Consider the following 15421-nt stretch of genomic DNA (forward strand, 5'->3'; position numbering starts at 1 on the left):
TTAAAGCTATCACTTTAGTTAAATCTATCACCTTAGTTTAAACCTATATTAGTCTAAATCTATATTAAATCTATATACCACCAGTCTCTGATTAGAGAGTGAGTAGCAGGCTAGGTTGGAAGGTATGATTGAACTTTGGTATATAAGGACTTTCCAGGAGATTAGTCCATGTGACAAATGGTGAGAACTAGTCAGGTGGGTTTAGGCTGATGGCGGTTCAGTTTTTTCCTGATAAACATGAAGGTAAGAAATTATGTGTTTTAAAAAGTAACCATTGGAGATAGCACAGTGTGAATGTCCTATTTGTTTCTATCTTGATGTCCATTTACAAAAAAAGAACAAAATACATTCTATTACCTCACTAGATTATTTCAATTTCTCTACTCATACTTAAGTTAAAATTCAACCAATCACTTGGATATCTTCTTTTGTTTTAAACTACTTTATTTCAGAGGGATTTTTTCTTTAGTTTTTTTTTATTCAAAAACAAGCTATCACCTTAGTTTAAATCTGTATTAACTTTTGAAGAAATTGTACTTCCTCTGACATAAAAAAGCCAGAGAGGTTTTGATAATTTCTCTGAGTCTTACTGCTCTGAATTCCTCCCTTCTAAGTCACTGGTTTTATTCTTTTGACAAACTTAATGTTAGTTAAGATTTCCTGTTTAAAGGCAATAGTAGTTCACAGATTTTCTGATCAAGTCACTTGGAATATTAAGATCAGTTGGGATATGTGCCCTTTGAAGCTTTGGACATTTAATACTTATTTTTTTAAAACTTTAAAATCTTGAAGCCTTGAAGACAAGATTAGATGCATCTTATGAGCTATTGCCAAATAAGTCAACAATGTATGGGCTCTCTCTTTCCAGTGCTCCTAATCATGCAGGAAGACTTTGTTGGAAAGATTGATTTCCACACTTCTAGCATCACTTACAATGTTATAATTACCTTTCCTTGAAAATAACCCTTCTAGCACAATATCTTAAAGGGACTTGGGACTCTTCCTATTATATAAGAAGGCACAGTGATGCCCAGGGTCACCAATGCTGTTCATCCAAAGACCCTATTATTGGCTATTAATGGGTTGGAGATTTTCCCATTTTAAGTTTTTGCAAGGCAATGGAGTTAAGTGGCTTGCCCAAGGCCTCACAGCTAGGTAATTATTAAGTATCTGAGGCCAGATTTGAACTCAGGTACTCCTGATTCTAGGGCCGGTGCTCTATCCACTGTGCCACCTAGCTGCCCCTAAGAGGAACATTCTTTATGCTGATATTTCTCCAGTAACATATACTGTATTTTAGCTTCCAAAGATGTCAAGTGCAGAGTATTCTGTTGACTTAGCTGAAGTCTTTCCCAAGATTTCCTTTCTTGCTTATAAGTTTAAAAGAAATTTTAAAAAGTTGAGTTTTTAACATTTTCCCTTCTATCCATCAGATTTGTGAAAGAAAAAAGGCCAACTATTTCTCCAAACTTCAATTTTCTGGGCCAACTGCTAGACTATGAGAAAAAGATTAAGAACCAGACTGGAGCAATTGGTCCAAAAAGCAAGCTTAAACTTCTGCACCTTGAGAAAGCCAGTGAATTTGTTGCCACAGCTTCAGAAGGGGTGCAAAACAGTGAACTCTCTATTAGTAGCAACTCTGCTACCTCAGATACAATGGGGCAGAGGTCAGGGCACCCGGTGAGTCTTTCTGGCATGCCTCTAGCATCATTTGAGGATAGTCCCCTTGTACAGGGACTCAATGGACTCCACATGTCTTCAGACACACTAGAAGACAGCAACAGACTTAAACGTTCCTTCTCTCTAGACATCAAATCAGTCTCCTACTCCTCCAGTATGGCAGCATCCTTGCATAACTTTCCCTCATCAGAGGATGCTCTGGAATACTACAAACCTTCTAGTGCTTTAGATGGGAGCAGTAAACTCTGCCAGTTTTCTCCAGTTCAAGAAGTATCCGAACAGACACCAGAGACCAGTCCAGACAAGGAGGAAGCTACCATTCCCGAGAAGACCCCATCTGCATGGCAGTCAGAAAGCCAGACCAAGAGATTGCACCCCGGAAGAACCAACAGTGGCAACCCCTCCCAGAGGCCCCTCCTGTCCCCCCTTCACCGAAGTGGGAGTGTGGAGGATAACTACCGCACCAATTTCCTGTTTGGCCTTTCCACAAGCCAACAGCACCTGGCTAAGTCCGCCGCTGGGCTGGGGCTCAAGGGCTGGCACTCGGACATCTTGGCTCCCCAGGCTTCCACCCCATCCTTGACCAATAGCTGGTACTTTGCCACTGAGCCCTCTCACTTCTATTCCACTTCTGCCATCTATGGGGGCAGTTCCAGGTACTCTGCCTACAGCTGTAGCCAGCTACCGACTTGCAGTGACCAGGCCTTTTCCGTACGCAGGCGGCAGAAGCCGAGTGACCGAGCCGACTCCAGGCGGAGCTGGCACGAGGAAAGCCCTTTTGAAAAGCAGCTGAAACGCAGAAGCTGCCAGATGGAATTTGGAGAGAGCTTTATGTCAGAGAACAGGTCACGAGAAGAACTTGGAAAAGTAGGCAGCCAATCCAGTTTCTCAGGTAGTATGGAAATCATCGAGGTGTCCTGAGAAAATGTGGACCTGTGGACTTGGTTTGGAGATTTTTATCTTCCTGTTTAATGAAAAAAGAAATTCCCTGTAAATCTGAAATATATGTATGGACATAGATATTTTTGGAAAATGGGGCTTTGGTGTAAAAGTTGTTTTCTCTTACTCTAATTTCTACATGTGGGAGAGCAGCTAATTTTTCCTCCCAGTTAAAAGTGGAAGGGCAGATGTTTAAGATTTTTTTTTCCCTGGAAAGATGAAGCAGTCGTATGCAAAAAATTGCACATCCTCTTGTTCTTATAAAAGAAAGCTTTATTGGTGATAGAGGACCACACCATTTCCAAGTTGTGCTACTAATAATTCTCAAAAGTTAGTCCTTACCCAATTCTTTCACAGTGCACCTTAGCCCTGAAACTGAGCCAACTTTTGGGTCAGTGGGTAGACCCTGTTAGGGACAGAAACATAATTGTGAATCCAAATGAAATAACTCACTGCAACGGAGGCCCCTCTGAACATCAAAGCACATTCAGTAAAACCAGTGATATAAAAAAATTCATTCTAATGGACTGACCATTAGGTGATTCTAAGAGCTGCTTTATAAAGAGCAAAAACCAAGTACCTCAGATAATACAGTTAGGGCTTTTACCGCTCCCATTTCTGGTAGCCGGTTTTGTAAAGCATTGTGAATAGGTAGTTAGCAAGTCATACTTTTAAGGGCAATTTAAGCTGTCTATGCACAAATTTCCAGTTGGACCTAGATATAAGTGGTTTTTTTTTTTTAAAGGTTTATTCTCTGACTTGGGAAGGAAAAGACTGAAAACCATCTTGTAGTTCATTGAAATAAGTAGGAATCAGACACTCTATTGATTTAAACAGCATTTGAATGATTAGGCAAGTCAACTTCCATGCAGCAGTTCAAAGAGGAATTTTAAAAAGTGAGATCACTAACCGTTGTTTTCCAAATGTGCATTTAGTGGCAACAGCAACGGCTCAGGTGTTCTCGGCCTAGCAGCATGTTTTCCACTGCTCCTTAATCACTGTGCAACCCAAAGGCATATTTTAAAGCTGAAGAGGGAGAAAAACTATGGGAGGATTTATGGGGGGGGAAAGAGTCAAAGGAAAAGGAGAATTTATCGCTTCACCAGGCAGTGAAATTTTTTTGGTCTATGGTTCCTATGGTGGTGTCTATGCTTTCCTCAGTTAGACTCTATTTACGAGCAATGCAAAGGGGTCAAAACATCAAGTATCTTCTAAGTCTGGGGGATGTTGTTGTGATCTCACCCCCAAGCAATTCTTAAAAGTGAATCCCCTTGTCCTTTTGGTAGCTGGGGCAAGAAGAAGCTGGGGCCCTTGGTCCTGAGCTGTCATCACTTGTACAGTCAATCGCTTCAGGCAGCTGAGAATATAAAGTGATTATGGCAAGTATGTAAGGGATATTACTTTTTAAACTTTTTAAGCTTGAGTCTCGTCAACTACAATGTGGTCCTTATTTGAAGCCTTAATTCATGTCAGCAACTTGGTTTTTCTTTTTTTGTGTTTTTTGTGTTGTTTTGTTTGTTCTTTTTATCCTCTTCAAGGGTTGCTTGTTGCTGACTCAAATCTCAGGTTTTTTATATGGTGAGAAATGGACAGGTCATTTTTGACCAGGATGTGACTTACATTTCCTGTGGTAACTGCAAAAACCCAGCCCAGAGCGGTGTGATTCCAAGGTGACTAAGCTTGATCATGATGAGTGTGAGAGTGACCCAGTTGTACATGGATGAAATGCAGGGAGAAAGGGGAGAAAGCATTACTATACTGCCCCTGGTTTCTGTATTTGCAGAGTTCAAATATTTGACATAAACCCATTCTCAAGTTTTTACATAGTCAGACATTCTGAATGTGTAATATTAAGTGTTCTCTCGATACATATCAACTATTTAACTGCTCATTATTCAAGTTAATGAATGGACATGTATCATTCATTGATATGAATTTTATATATATATATATATATATACATATATGTATATATATATATATATATATGTATGTATATACATGGACAATCAGGTGTCCAAATCCCAGTCTCCACTGTCAGACTTTTTAAATGTTAACAGTAGTTTCACTTGTAAAGGACTTTTCACAAAGGTTTGTAGGACTTTATATTTTAACAACAAAAGTGTATCGCAGAGATCCAAATCACAAACCTCTCCCTGGGGTGGGGGGGGTGTCTCTTCATGCAGCTCTGATCTGGTGTCACACTATTTCCTACAGACCTAATAGCTAATGTCAAATCATCAACTCTTCAACGTTTAAAAGTATGGCCTTTTAGATCACTTGGACAACTCTAGGTGGCATGATTGTACTCACACTCAAGAATCCATTCTTAGGGGAAGCCTTAGAGCCTATTTAGTGCTATTCAGGTTAGTGATTCAAATCAAAACAACAGCAACAGAAAACAACTAGAATTCTATGAGAAATGCTGGAAATGGTTTTAGGACATTTATGAAAGTTAGGTGGACTGATTATGTACATGTTGAATTTGAATATGATGTTCTTTGGGTGTAAGGCAAGCTATGTGGTTAAAAATTGTGCATTTCTCACTTGTGTCATGAACATTATTGTATGTTAATATGATGAATAAAATCAGAATTGGTACCTGTTTATATGTAAAGTCAAAGAAAGAAGTTCTTTTTACAGCAATATTTTCTGTGTATTCAAGGGCTGAATCACATGTGGCTTCAAACCTTGGAACAGCCTCAAGGTCAGTGTCTTCAAGATTCTTCAAACAGCTGCTATTTACTATTGATTTTCATGTGAATGAGAAGAAGCTGTCTTCAAGTATAAAAGGACAATGGTTTTGAGGGTGTATTTTTTAAATGATGGTGTCATTAAATATGATTATTTCATTGATGTACTATACTTCTCACAAGTAACTGTGACTAAATTTCCAATCTACTAATAGATCTAATAATCTAGATCTTTAACAGATTAGATTGTAAGCTTGGAGACTGGGATGATGTTCAATTTTTCTGTGAGTAGACAATTGCCTAGTACAGCAATATGTATCATGTAGACATTGAATAAATATTTGCTGACAGCTCTCATTACATACAGGAAGGATAGGAAGTTAAAAGATCAAATTAACAATCAGCTGTTGTTTGCCCTTCAAATCTTATAGAGGACCATGACAGCAAGGAGGTGATGCCATGAAATTCAATGAATTGGATTTGATCAAGGGTGCTGTGTTAAGTCACCAGCTTCACTTTCTCCTCTGGAGCCATCTGGGTTCAGTGGCCAGATATAGATCAGGATGAATGGAGATGGCCCTGGATAGCCCTTGACCTTTTAAAGAATTTATTAAAATCTCTACTGTTTTCCAGGTAGTGTGCTAAATATTGAAAATAACAAAGAAAAGAAAAATACAGTTCCTGCTCTCAAGGAGGGCACTTTCTAAAGGTAGAGATAACATGAAAATAGCTGCATACAAATAAGTTAATCTCAAAGGGAAGGCACAGAGATAAAGGAAGAATGAGGTAAAAGACTTTTCTTTTTAGAAGGTAGAACTTTAGCTAAGACTTGAAGGAAGCTCAGGAAGCTAAGAGGTACAGGTGAACATGGAGAGATAGAGGAGTGGGAGATGGTGTGATATATGTGAGAAATAGCAAAGTGAGTAATGTCACTGCTACCACAGAGTACAAGGGTGGTTTAATGTATAAGATGACCAGGGCCAGTGAATGGAGTTATTTCTTGCATCACTATCTGATTCTCCCAAGTTCTTTAGGAAATATTTTGTTCTTTTGGGGGACAGGAAAGATGAACAAATCCAAGTCTGAAAGGTGGTTTGGTTAAGTAAGCAGAGACCACCATGGAAAGAGCAGATGAAGACTCATCTAACTTGAGAACTGGGAAGTAGCCTTAGAGATCATCTGGTCCAACAATCTGGTTTGATAGATGAGGACACTGAGATTCAGAGAAATTAAGTGGACTTATCCAAGGTCATGCAGCTAGTCACTGCCTTTGCCTAGACTAAGATTCAAATTTCCTGATTCCTGATGCTGTGTTGGGTTTTTAGTATTTTCCCACCCCTTATCCCCTTAATAAATAATAATAGCTAGCATTTTAATAGAATTTTAAGGCTTGCAAAGCACCTTATGAACCCTGAGGGGAGGGGAGGTGTTATCCCCATTTTATAGATGAGTAAACTGAGGCTGAAAGAGATTAAATAACTTGCCAAGAAAACACAGACTTGAGGCTGTATTTTTAATTCAGGATCCAGTACTCTAGCTGCTGCTGCTGCTGCCAGTGATAAAAGTTTAAAAAATATTGAATATAAAAGACACAGACAAAGATGATTAGAGCAGGAAGAACAGAAGGGAAAGTGAAGCCTACCAAGTTTGTAGCCTGTCCCCTCTGGGGATGGTTTTGATTGGTAGGAGGCTTAAACTTGCCTCCTTACAATTTCCACCTATGGCTTCTAAGACTGCTCTCTGGAACCAAAGCAAAAAAAGCAAAACTGAATCCCTTTTCACCAGATCTGGCCTTCTCCCTGGTCTTCACTTCTGGAAAAATAGTCCCAGTTGATTAAACCGATTCTCAAATAGAAAGAACTCAATGTCCTTCTGGTCGCCTTCCAACTCAACACTGTCCTTTCTTCAATGTGATAGCCAGAATGGCATGTCATGCTCCTGATGAGGCCTGACCAGGGCAGAGGATAATGAAATATTTCCTCCCTAGTCCTTTGTTATATGCTTATCTTTATGTATTGTATTCATTAGCTCTCTTATAGGCCAAATTACTGACTTGCATTATAACAATAAAACAGCTAGCATTTACAGCCTTGCGAGGTAGGTGGTATTACTGTGCCCACTTTATAGGAAACTGAGGCAAAGGTTAAGTGGTCAAACTGCTAGGTTCTGAGGCTGAAACTGAACTTAGGTGAGTCTCCACTGTACCACCCAGCCTAAGGGAGCTTGGACTTGCTTTGCACTAAAATCTATGGATCTTTTTCAGATGAAGTGATGTCTAGCAGTTTTCATCATCTTGCATTTATGACATTAATTTCTTCTTAAAATACTCCTTAATATTTGCCCACATATTTCATCTTGAAAAGCAGAGGTATATTAGGTACAGAGCTGAGCCTGGACTTGTGAAGTCCTTCCTTGGACATGTTGGCCTTGAAACCCTGGGCAAGTCATCTTCCTATTGACCCATATTAAACTGTAAGAAGTAAATTGTAGACAAATACTGAGCCATATGGATAAGAAAGTCCCTCCCCCCAACAATGGGTCTAATAAAAACAAAAGAAATGATTAATCTGACCCAGTAATCTATGCTGTTAGGATCTTTCTACATCCTGACCCTGCCATCCAATAGTAAAGATACCACTGGAGACCTTTTACCAGACCAATATTCTTTTCACTGGATCAAATTGCCCCTTAGGGTCCTGAAGAAGAGATTTGGCCCAAGGTTTAAACTAAAGCTAGATAAGGAGAATGATGATTTTCAGAGCTAGGAGACAAATTGATTCACATTTTAATCTTACTTGCTTTAAGGTGTTACAGACCATTCTAGGGAAACATTGCATAACATGTTAGGGGTTTGGGGGTGGTGGTGGTAATCCACTCAGTTCTGTTATAACTGCCCAGGGACCCAGTGGTCTTAACTGGTTGATTCTAATGGGAGTGGTTGACCCAGACCAAGCTTCCTATTTTAAGCCAGTTGTTAGCCCGGGCAATGTTGCCATTCACCTTTGCCATCCTCTTCTCCCTTTTCCTTCAGCCCTTCTGACTTCTATGCTTTTGCACAACTTCTGTTGTTCAGTTGTTTCATTCTTGTCTAACTTTTCATGATCCACTTTAGGCTTTTCTTGGCAAAGATACTGGAATGGTCTCCAGTGTCCCCATCTTATAGAGAAGAACTGAGGCAAATAAAGGTTAAGTGACTTATCCAGAGTTACCTAGCTAGTGAGTGCCTGAAGCCAAACCTGAATCTTCCAGATTCCAGGTCCAGGGTGACCTGCCCTGCACCACCTAGCTGGTTGGGTTTCCAAAAAATGAAATTTCTTCACCTCTAGTTCTAAGTAGAGGGATCTCAAGCAAAAAGATGTTACATTTAGTTAATTAGGTTTATTTACTCTTATGAATACCATAGGCAGTACAGAATGGGACTATGTAGAAGTAACTTCAAAGGTAAATGAAGACAAGTAGGACTCATGTGAGCTGAAAAGGCCCTTGGAGGTCAGTTGGAGAGCCCAGAGAAAATTGAGTTGGCAGTGGTCAAACACAGTCAGTAGATATTGGGAGTGGGATCTGAACCAAAGTACCATTACACCACACTTAACATTTAAATTGTATTCAAAACTTCTAAGATTAAAAAATAATCTTCCTCAAAACAACCATGTGAAGCAAGTAGGAGTGGGCAGGTTTTAGGACACTTATTTCACTCTTCAAAAAAATCAACCTGGGACACTGAAGTTACTGACAATCAGAATTTGAACATGGATTTAAGAGCAGAATCTTTTTTAATATCTCTTCCTTGCTAGTTGAAAAGCAGCAAAGCTCTGGTCTCAATTCTGTCTGGTCAGAGTAATGACAATTTTTGTCTGGTCAGAGGGTGGAGAAAATTCCATTGGCCAATCAGAATCACTGGGACCACAAAGGTTTTGTATACAGATCACATCTCATTCACTGACTCTTAATTATCATTACAAAGCCCTAAAGTGGAGAAAAATCACTGAGTAACTAATATTTTCCTTTGAGTTTCGCTTTGGAATTGGAATTTCTTGACCACAGGTAATTCCCACATGCTAGCTTTAAAGGCTGATCAGGTACTGGTGGGGGGTGGGATAAATTGAATATACTATTGGGAAAGTAAATTTTTTTTTTTACATTTTCAACACATGCCTAATTGAGATGTTGGGTTATGAGTTCTTTGTGACCATGAAATGTGAAAGGGAGGTAACATATATCAGAAACTATGAGACATTCTGCCCTATTATAAAATGTAAATGAACCTTCTATACTGTCTGGACAAGGCTGAGGGTCCTGGCTCGGCCAATTACTGACCTAATTTCTCTTTGCACTACCTTGAGAGATGTCACAGAGAGACTTATTGTGTGAATGGGGAAATAAAATATACCAGGCAAGGGAACAGATAGAAAATGGGTGAGTATCTTAAAGAAAGAAGCAATGAGTAAGCTCAGAAAGCTGATTGCATTTCTAAGATAAATGTGCCTGAAGCATAGGAGAAAGAAAAGTCAGCTAAATGCCAACAAGCAGATGCTGGAACATTTCATTTCTACCAGCAGCTCTGTCATTGATGCCTTACTGCAAACTTGGTGCAAAGGTGCTGTGTGTAAGCGAAGGAAGCTAGGTAGATTAAGAGAACCAGCCCTGACCCTCAACTAACACAGGTTCAAATCATGCCTCACACTTACTAGCTGGGTGATCTAGAATAGTCAGTCACCTAATCTCTGTCTGCCTCAATTTCCTCATCTGCAAAATGAGACTAATAATAGCATCTACTTCTCCCAGATTATTGTGAGGAGCCACTGAGATAATATTTGTTAAGTCCTTTGCAAACCTTAAATTTCTATTTTTTTAGTTATGGGGCAGCTAAGTAGTGAAGTAGGATAGAGTGCTGAGACTGGAATCAGGAAAATCTGAGTTCAAATCCAGCCTCAGATACTAACTAGCTGGATGACCCTGAGCAAGTCTCAGCAGGTTCCTGAAAGCACAGTAGTAGCAAATGGTATACGTGTTTATTTTTGTTGGGCTTGTAGCACTTCCAATAAAGAAGCAAGCATTTATTCAAGTACCTACTAGCTGCAAGGTGCTGCACTAAGCATTTGACAAAACCTTACTTGATCCTCAACACCTCACAAGATGGATATCTTCATTTTCCAGATAAGGAAACTGAGGCAGAGGTTAAGGGTCTTGTCCAGGTACACAAAGTTTATTTGAAGCTGTATTTGAACTCAGGTCTTCCTGCCTCTATCCACCCTTCACTCCCCTGAATTAAAGCCGGAAAGAATATCTGAAGCCCAGCAAACACCAACCTTTATTTCAACTGTGCTCTATGTCCTCATTGCTTCATACCCTCTCTCTCTTGCCACAAGTGTAGGATGGTAGGGACAGGGCTGACTGAGGAAATAGGATATTCTCTAGCACCCCTAGACCTCTATAGCTGGTGCAACTCTGCCTGCATTTGCCATTCAACTGAGGGGAACCACCAGATCCATTATGTTCGAGCCACCTTGGTTTCTCCAGCTAGAGTCAGGTGCCATGACCTAATGGATAGAATTTGTCTGTGAGTTATGGAGACTCCTGCCTCTCTCCTTACACTCATGTTGTGATCCTGGGGAAATCCTAGGGCCTCAGGTCACTCTCGAAAACTGAATGTGGTAAAGTAGGTGCCAAACTACATTGTTGGAAGGTGATTCCCACCCAACTGAAATCCCAGGTCCAGACCAAACAAAATCCAAAGATAGAAATATAGTCTGTCAGTAACCTTCATCAAGTTCCTTCTACACAACGGTTATTTGGAGGCAGCCAGCCTTACTGCAAATTCTTAGTGCAAAGGTAATCTGTGGTAAGTATAAGAAGCTATGTAGATAGAGGACCAGGCCTGGGGTAGATCTTTGCCAGCCAAAGTTCTATTTCTTTTTTTTTTTTTAAGAATGACAGGTTGTCTAAACACCTTTCTATAAAAAAACTAATTATAAAGAAATCCAAACAAGAGAGGGTAGAATTAAGACCCAGACTGAATCCTGGTTCTGCCAACTACTAGCTGGATAACTTCAAGCATGTCACTTGATATCCTTTTTTTTTTTTTTTTTTGGAATAATTTATAATTTATTAGATCCTAGTTTTAGAGCTAGATGGGATAAATTTATTTAGTCCTACTTCTTCACGTCCTTTTTTTTTTTTTTTTTTTACAAATGAAGCCATTCTCTTTCAAGTGAGGAAAGTGACTTGTCAATAGTCATGTAGTAAAAGTTTAGATTTCAACACTAGTCTTCTGACTCAAACTTTGGGGTTCTTTCCAATAAAACAAGGGCAGCTAGGTGGGACAGTGTGTTGAGCCTGGAATCTGGAAGATTCATCTTTATGAATTCAAGTCTTGTCTCAGACACTTACTAGCTGTGTGGCCAAAGGCAAGTCACTTAACCCTGTCTCAGTTTCCTCAACCATAAAATAAGCTAAGGAAGGAAAAAACAAACTACTCCAGTATCTTTGTCAAGAAAACCCTAAATAGGGTCATGAAGTATCCGATATGACTGAAATGACTCAACAACAACCATTTATAACAATGATATTACCTCCCATGTTTCTTTATGAGGTAGATAGACTGATAACTTCTGATTATCTCTAAATCCATTTCTTGGTCTGACATTCTGTGCTTGATCACAAGATCTTCAATTTAGAATCTGAAGGTTTCAAATGCCCTTGTTTTATAAATGAGGAAGGAGACCCAGAGAGGGTCTTGATTTGCCAACAGTCACAGAGTCATAAATAGTGGCCAGAATTAGAACCAATGATCTCTGATATCAAATCCAGTACTTTCTAATAATAACATACCATCATGCTGCATCCATATAAACCCTAACCCTTTCAGTCTAAAACATTAAGTTTGTAGGTATACAATATGTATTTTTTATAAGGTAGGAGATGCTTTCAATTTGCTGGAATGTCTTCAAAACTAGACTATTTCTTAATTTTGAATTTTTCTTAAACTTTGATAAAAACAACGTCCAAAACCTACAGCTTTATCACGAGTAAAAACCACTCATTTAAACTAATATTGGTAAACGTTCTGCTACCTTATATCCTTAAGAAGCCCTCCTTTACTGGAATCCATTTATTTTTAAACTAATTCATAAAGAAGGCTCTCTCCTTATTGGATATCTACTATGATTATCAGACACATTGTCTACAAACTTTTCCCTAATATAACTAGGGAAATAATATCCTTGTTAGTGGGAAACTTCCTAAGATGACTAAACTATAACTAACCAGGGACAACCTAAGAAAACTGGTTTATCAGATCATCCAATTTCTACAGAGAAAAAATCTTACATATCTATAGAGGTGGGGAGGAGCAAAAGGAAAGGTTTAAAGTTCAGTCTCCTTGAAGATTAGCATGCCCCAGAATTTGGCAAGAAGGAATTATTTCTAGCTGTGTGGCCTTGAGTCATAACTTTTCAAAACCTTTTTTTTAAATCAGTACTGTAAAATGAAGTAAGGGCTCCAAGGTCCCTTCCAAGACAGGGCTCTATGAATTAGCCAAAGGGTCAAATTCATTCTCCCCGCAAAGAGGCAACAAAAAAAAGTTTGTCCAGTCTTCTGGCTATTTGAGCTTGTCTGCATCCAGCACTAGATGAAGCTGTTAGTTCATATCAAGATCATAGATTTTAAGGTAGAAGGAACCTTAGAGAGTGTCTCGTCACTTTGTTCAATTGTACTTCTTCATATACACTTCTGAAATAATTGCAATTAGAGAGATTTTTAGATATTTGGTTAGAAAGAACTATAGTAGGAATTCCCTATGCCCCACCACCATTAAGCTATCGAAATTGAGAAAATCCAGTTCTTGAGGCCTTGCTAGTAGTAGTAGGTGTTAGTTTCCTTATTTGTATAATGCGATGATTTGATTAGATGACTTCTGAGGGCCCTTCCAGTTCTTATCTAGAATTTTATAACCTAAGAATGTCAGAATCCCTGGCATAGTGGTAAATCCCTTGGGTCCATGTTACTGAGGAGGCTGAGGCTGTTAGTTCTCTTTGGGAGAACTATGACTTTGGGAGTTATGAGTTGTGGTGAAGCAAAAGCCAATCGGGTACACATCAAGTCAGCACCAATATGGCTGTTGTTTATCCTTCATTTCTGAAAAGGATTAATGACATTGCAGGTGATGTCATGACTTGTGGGTACATTGGATTTAAGTAAGGGCAGAGTTGCATCACTCTCTCTTCCAGAGTCATTCAAGCCCCAGTGGCAAGTCAAAGCCAACATGGTAAGCTTCTGGGAGAGGAGGAGCGAACTAGTCCAGGTCAGAAAAAGAGCAGGTCAAAGTTCCAGGGTAACTGAAGGTTAAGAGAGGAAGATATAGTCTCAACAACAACAACAAAGATACCATAGTTACAGCAAGAAAACCAATCACCTGATTAAGTTTTTATAAAATACATTGAAGTATAGATAGTGATATCTGATCCATATAACCATTTCAAAGTTTCCTAGGATATTCAGCTCTTGGTAGAGGGCAAAATAGAGGCATTTGAAAAGTGTGATTCCTTAGCCTATACTAGTTTAATTAAACTTTCTGATTCAGGTTATTGAATCAGAACTTCCTTCAAGAAGGGATATGCTATAGAAACCCTGTTTCAAATTCCAGCTCTGCCCTTCATTAGCCATAGGAAGACACTTCATCCCTCTGCACCTCTGTTTATCTATAAAAGGAAAGACAATGTTGGACTAGAAACTCATTTATTTAGAAAGAGTCTCTTCCACCAATTCTTTGATTCTTGGATAACCTCCATGCTATCTCCATGCTTTTCTCAAGAAAAAAAAATATATATATATATGTATATGTTTAAGAAATTATATTTTAAAAGTCCTTGTGAAACCTCTCATGGCCAGAGATCATGCATCCTTGGGAATAAGTTCTTCCCTTTTGCCAGGGTGGCCTCTTGAAATTTTATAGCCATGGTCAAGCTAATGGGCAACTAAGGTGGCACAGTAGATAGGCCTACAGTGAGGAAGACTCTTTCATAATTTCAAATCTGGCTCAGACACACTCCCTAGCTGTAAGTACTTGAGTAAGTTACTTAACCCTGTTTCCCTCAGTTCCTCATCTATGAAATAAATTGGAGAAGGAAATGGAAAACTACTCCAGTATCTTTGTCAAGAAAAACTCAAATGGGATCATGAAGACTTGGGTATTATTGAAAAGTGAACAATGTGACTGGTTGGCTTTTTACTACCTCAGCTTCTTTGGCTGGATAACTGTTTCTCTTAAATTGTATCAACTTGAATTCTATTACAACGTGGGGAATAGAATCCAGAGTTGTCCCCTAGTCCGACAGCAACAGCTGCCTAAATGACTGTCCTGGTTCCCTTTGGCTGGCACTGGCTTACTAGCTTAGCTAGCTTTCTTTACCGGGAGTGACAGAACCTAGCCCAACATCTATTTCATTGGCCTCAGCAATCCTACATGGGCAGTTGATGTTCTGGCAATTTTTCTTAATTTTTGAAACCACACTGAAATTAGGAGCGAAATGTCTTATGTCCTCTTCTCCATTTAGTTATTTTTATGAGCTGAACAGAAATCTGAGTTCCATAAATTTTACAACAGGGTGTCTGGTTAAAATCTAGCAAGAGATGGCAATCCCTCCCCTCCCCCAAAGGAATCACCTTTAATTTTAAATTCTTGAAAGTTACCCTTTCCCATATGAAAATACCTTCTGCTACTTTTAGACCCCAGGTCCAGAATGTTCTCCTTCCTCATATCTGCCTCCTGGCTTCCTTTTATCAAATCACTTTGGCCAGCTAGGACTCAGGTACACAATACTGAACTGGACAATGAGAAGAGCTTTTGTTTTAAGTAAAATGATTACATTTGCCAAATACTTCATAATGATTCAGTAGCATTGAGAGCAGTTTTACTTTGTGAAAGAAAAATGTTCTATGGATGGTATACACATCTGTAATCCTGGTTAAGGGGAATAAGACAAATCTCAGGAGTCAAATGAATGTCTGCATTAAATTCAACATTAACACAGTAAGCCCACATGCTAATCAAAGTGGAACTCTACCATGGGTAACCCTTACATTTACAGCCTAGGGGAGAGAAAAGGATA

General features: G+C 39.1%; 1 protein-coding gene across 4 annotated transcripts in view; it reads left to right on the plus strand.

Moving 5' to 3' along the window:
* The window catches only part of DUSP16 (dual specificity phosphatase 16), a 119189-nt gene extending 107828 nt beyond the window's left edge, over positions 1 to 11361 (plus strand). For all 4 annotated transcript variants that reach the window (XM_074194568.1, XM_074194566.1, XM_074194565.1 and 1 more), the window contains exon 7: positions 1434 to 11361. In XM_074194568.1, coding sequence (XP_074050669.1) covers positions 1434 to 2601 — 1168 coding nt within the window. In that variant the 3' untranslated portion in view covers positions 2602 to 11361. The remainder of the gene's footprint in view (positions 1 to 1433) is intronic.
* The last annotated feature ends 4060 nt before the right edge of the window (positions 11362 to 15421 follow it).

The sequence above is a fragment of the Macrotis lagotis genome, chromosome 7 (genome assembly GCF_037893015.1).
Source record: "Macrotis lagotis isolate mMagLag1 chromosome 7, bilby.v1.9.chrom.fasta, whole genome shotgun sequence".
NCBI lineage: Eukaryota > Metazoa > Chordata > Mammalia > Peramelemorphia > Peramelidae > Macrotis > Macrotis lagotis.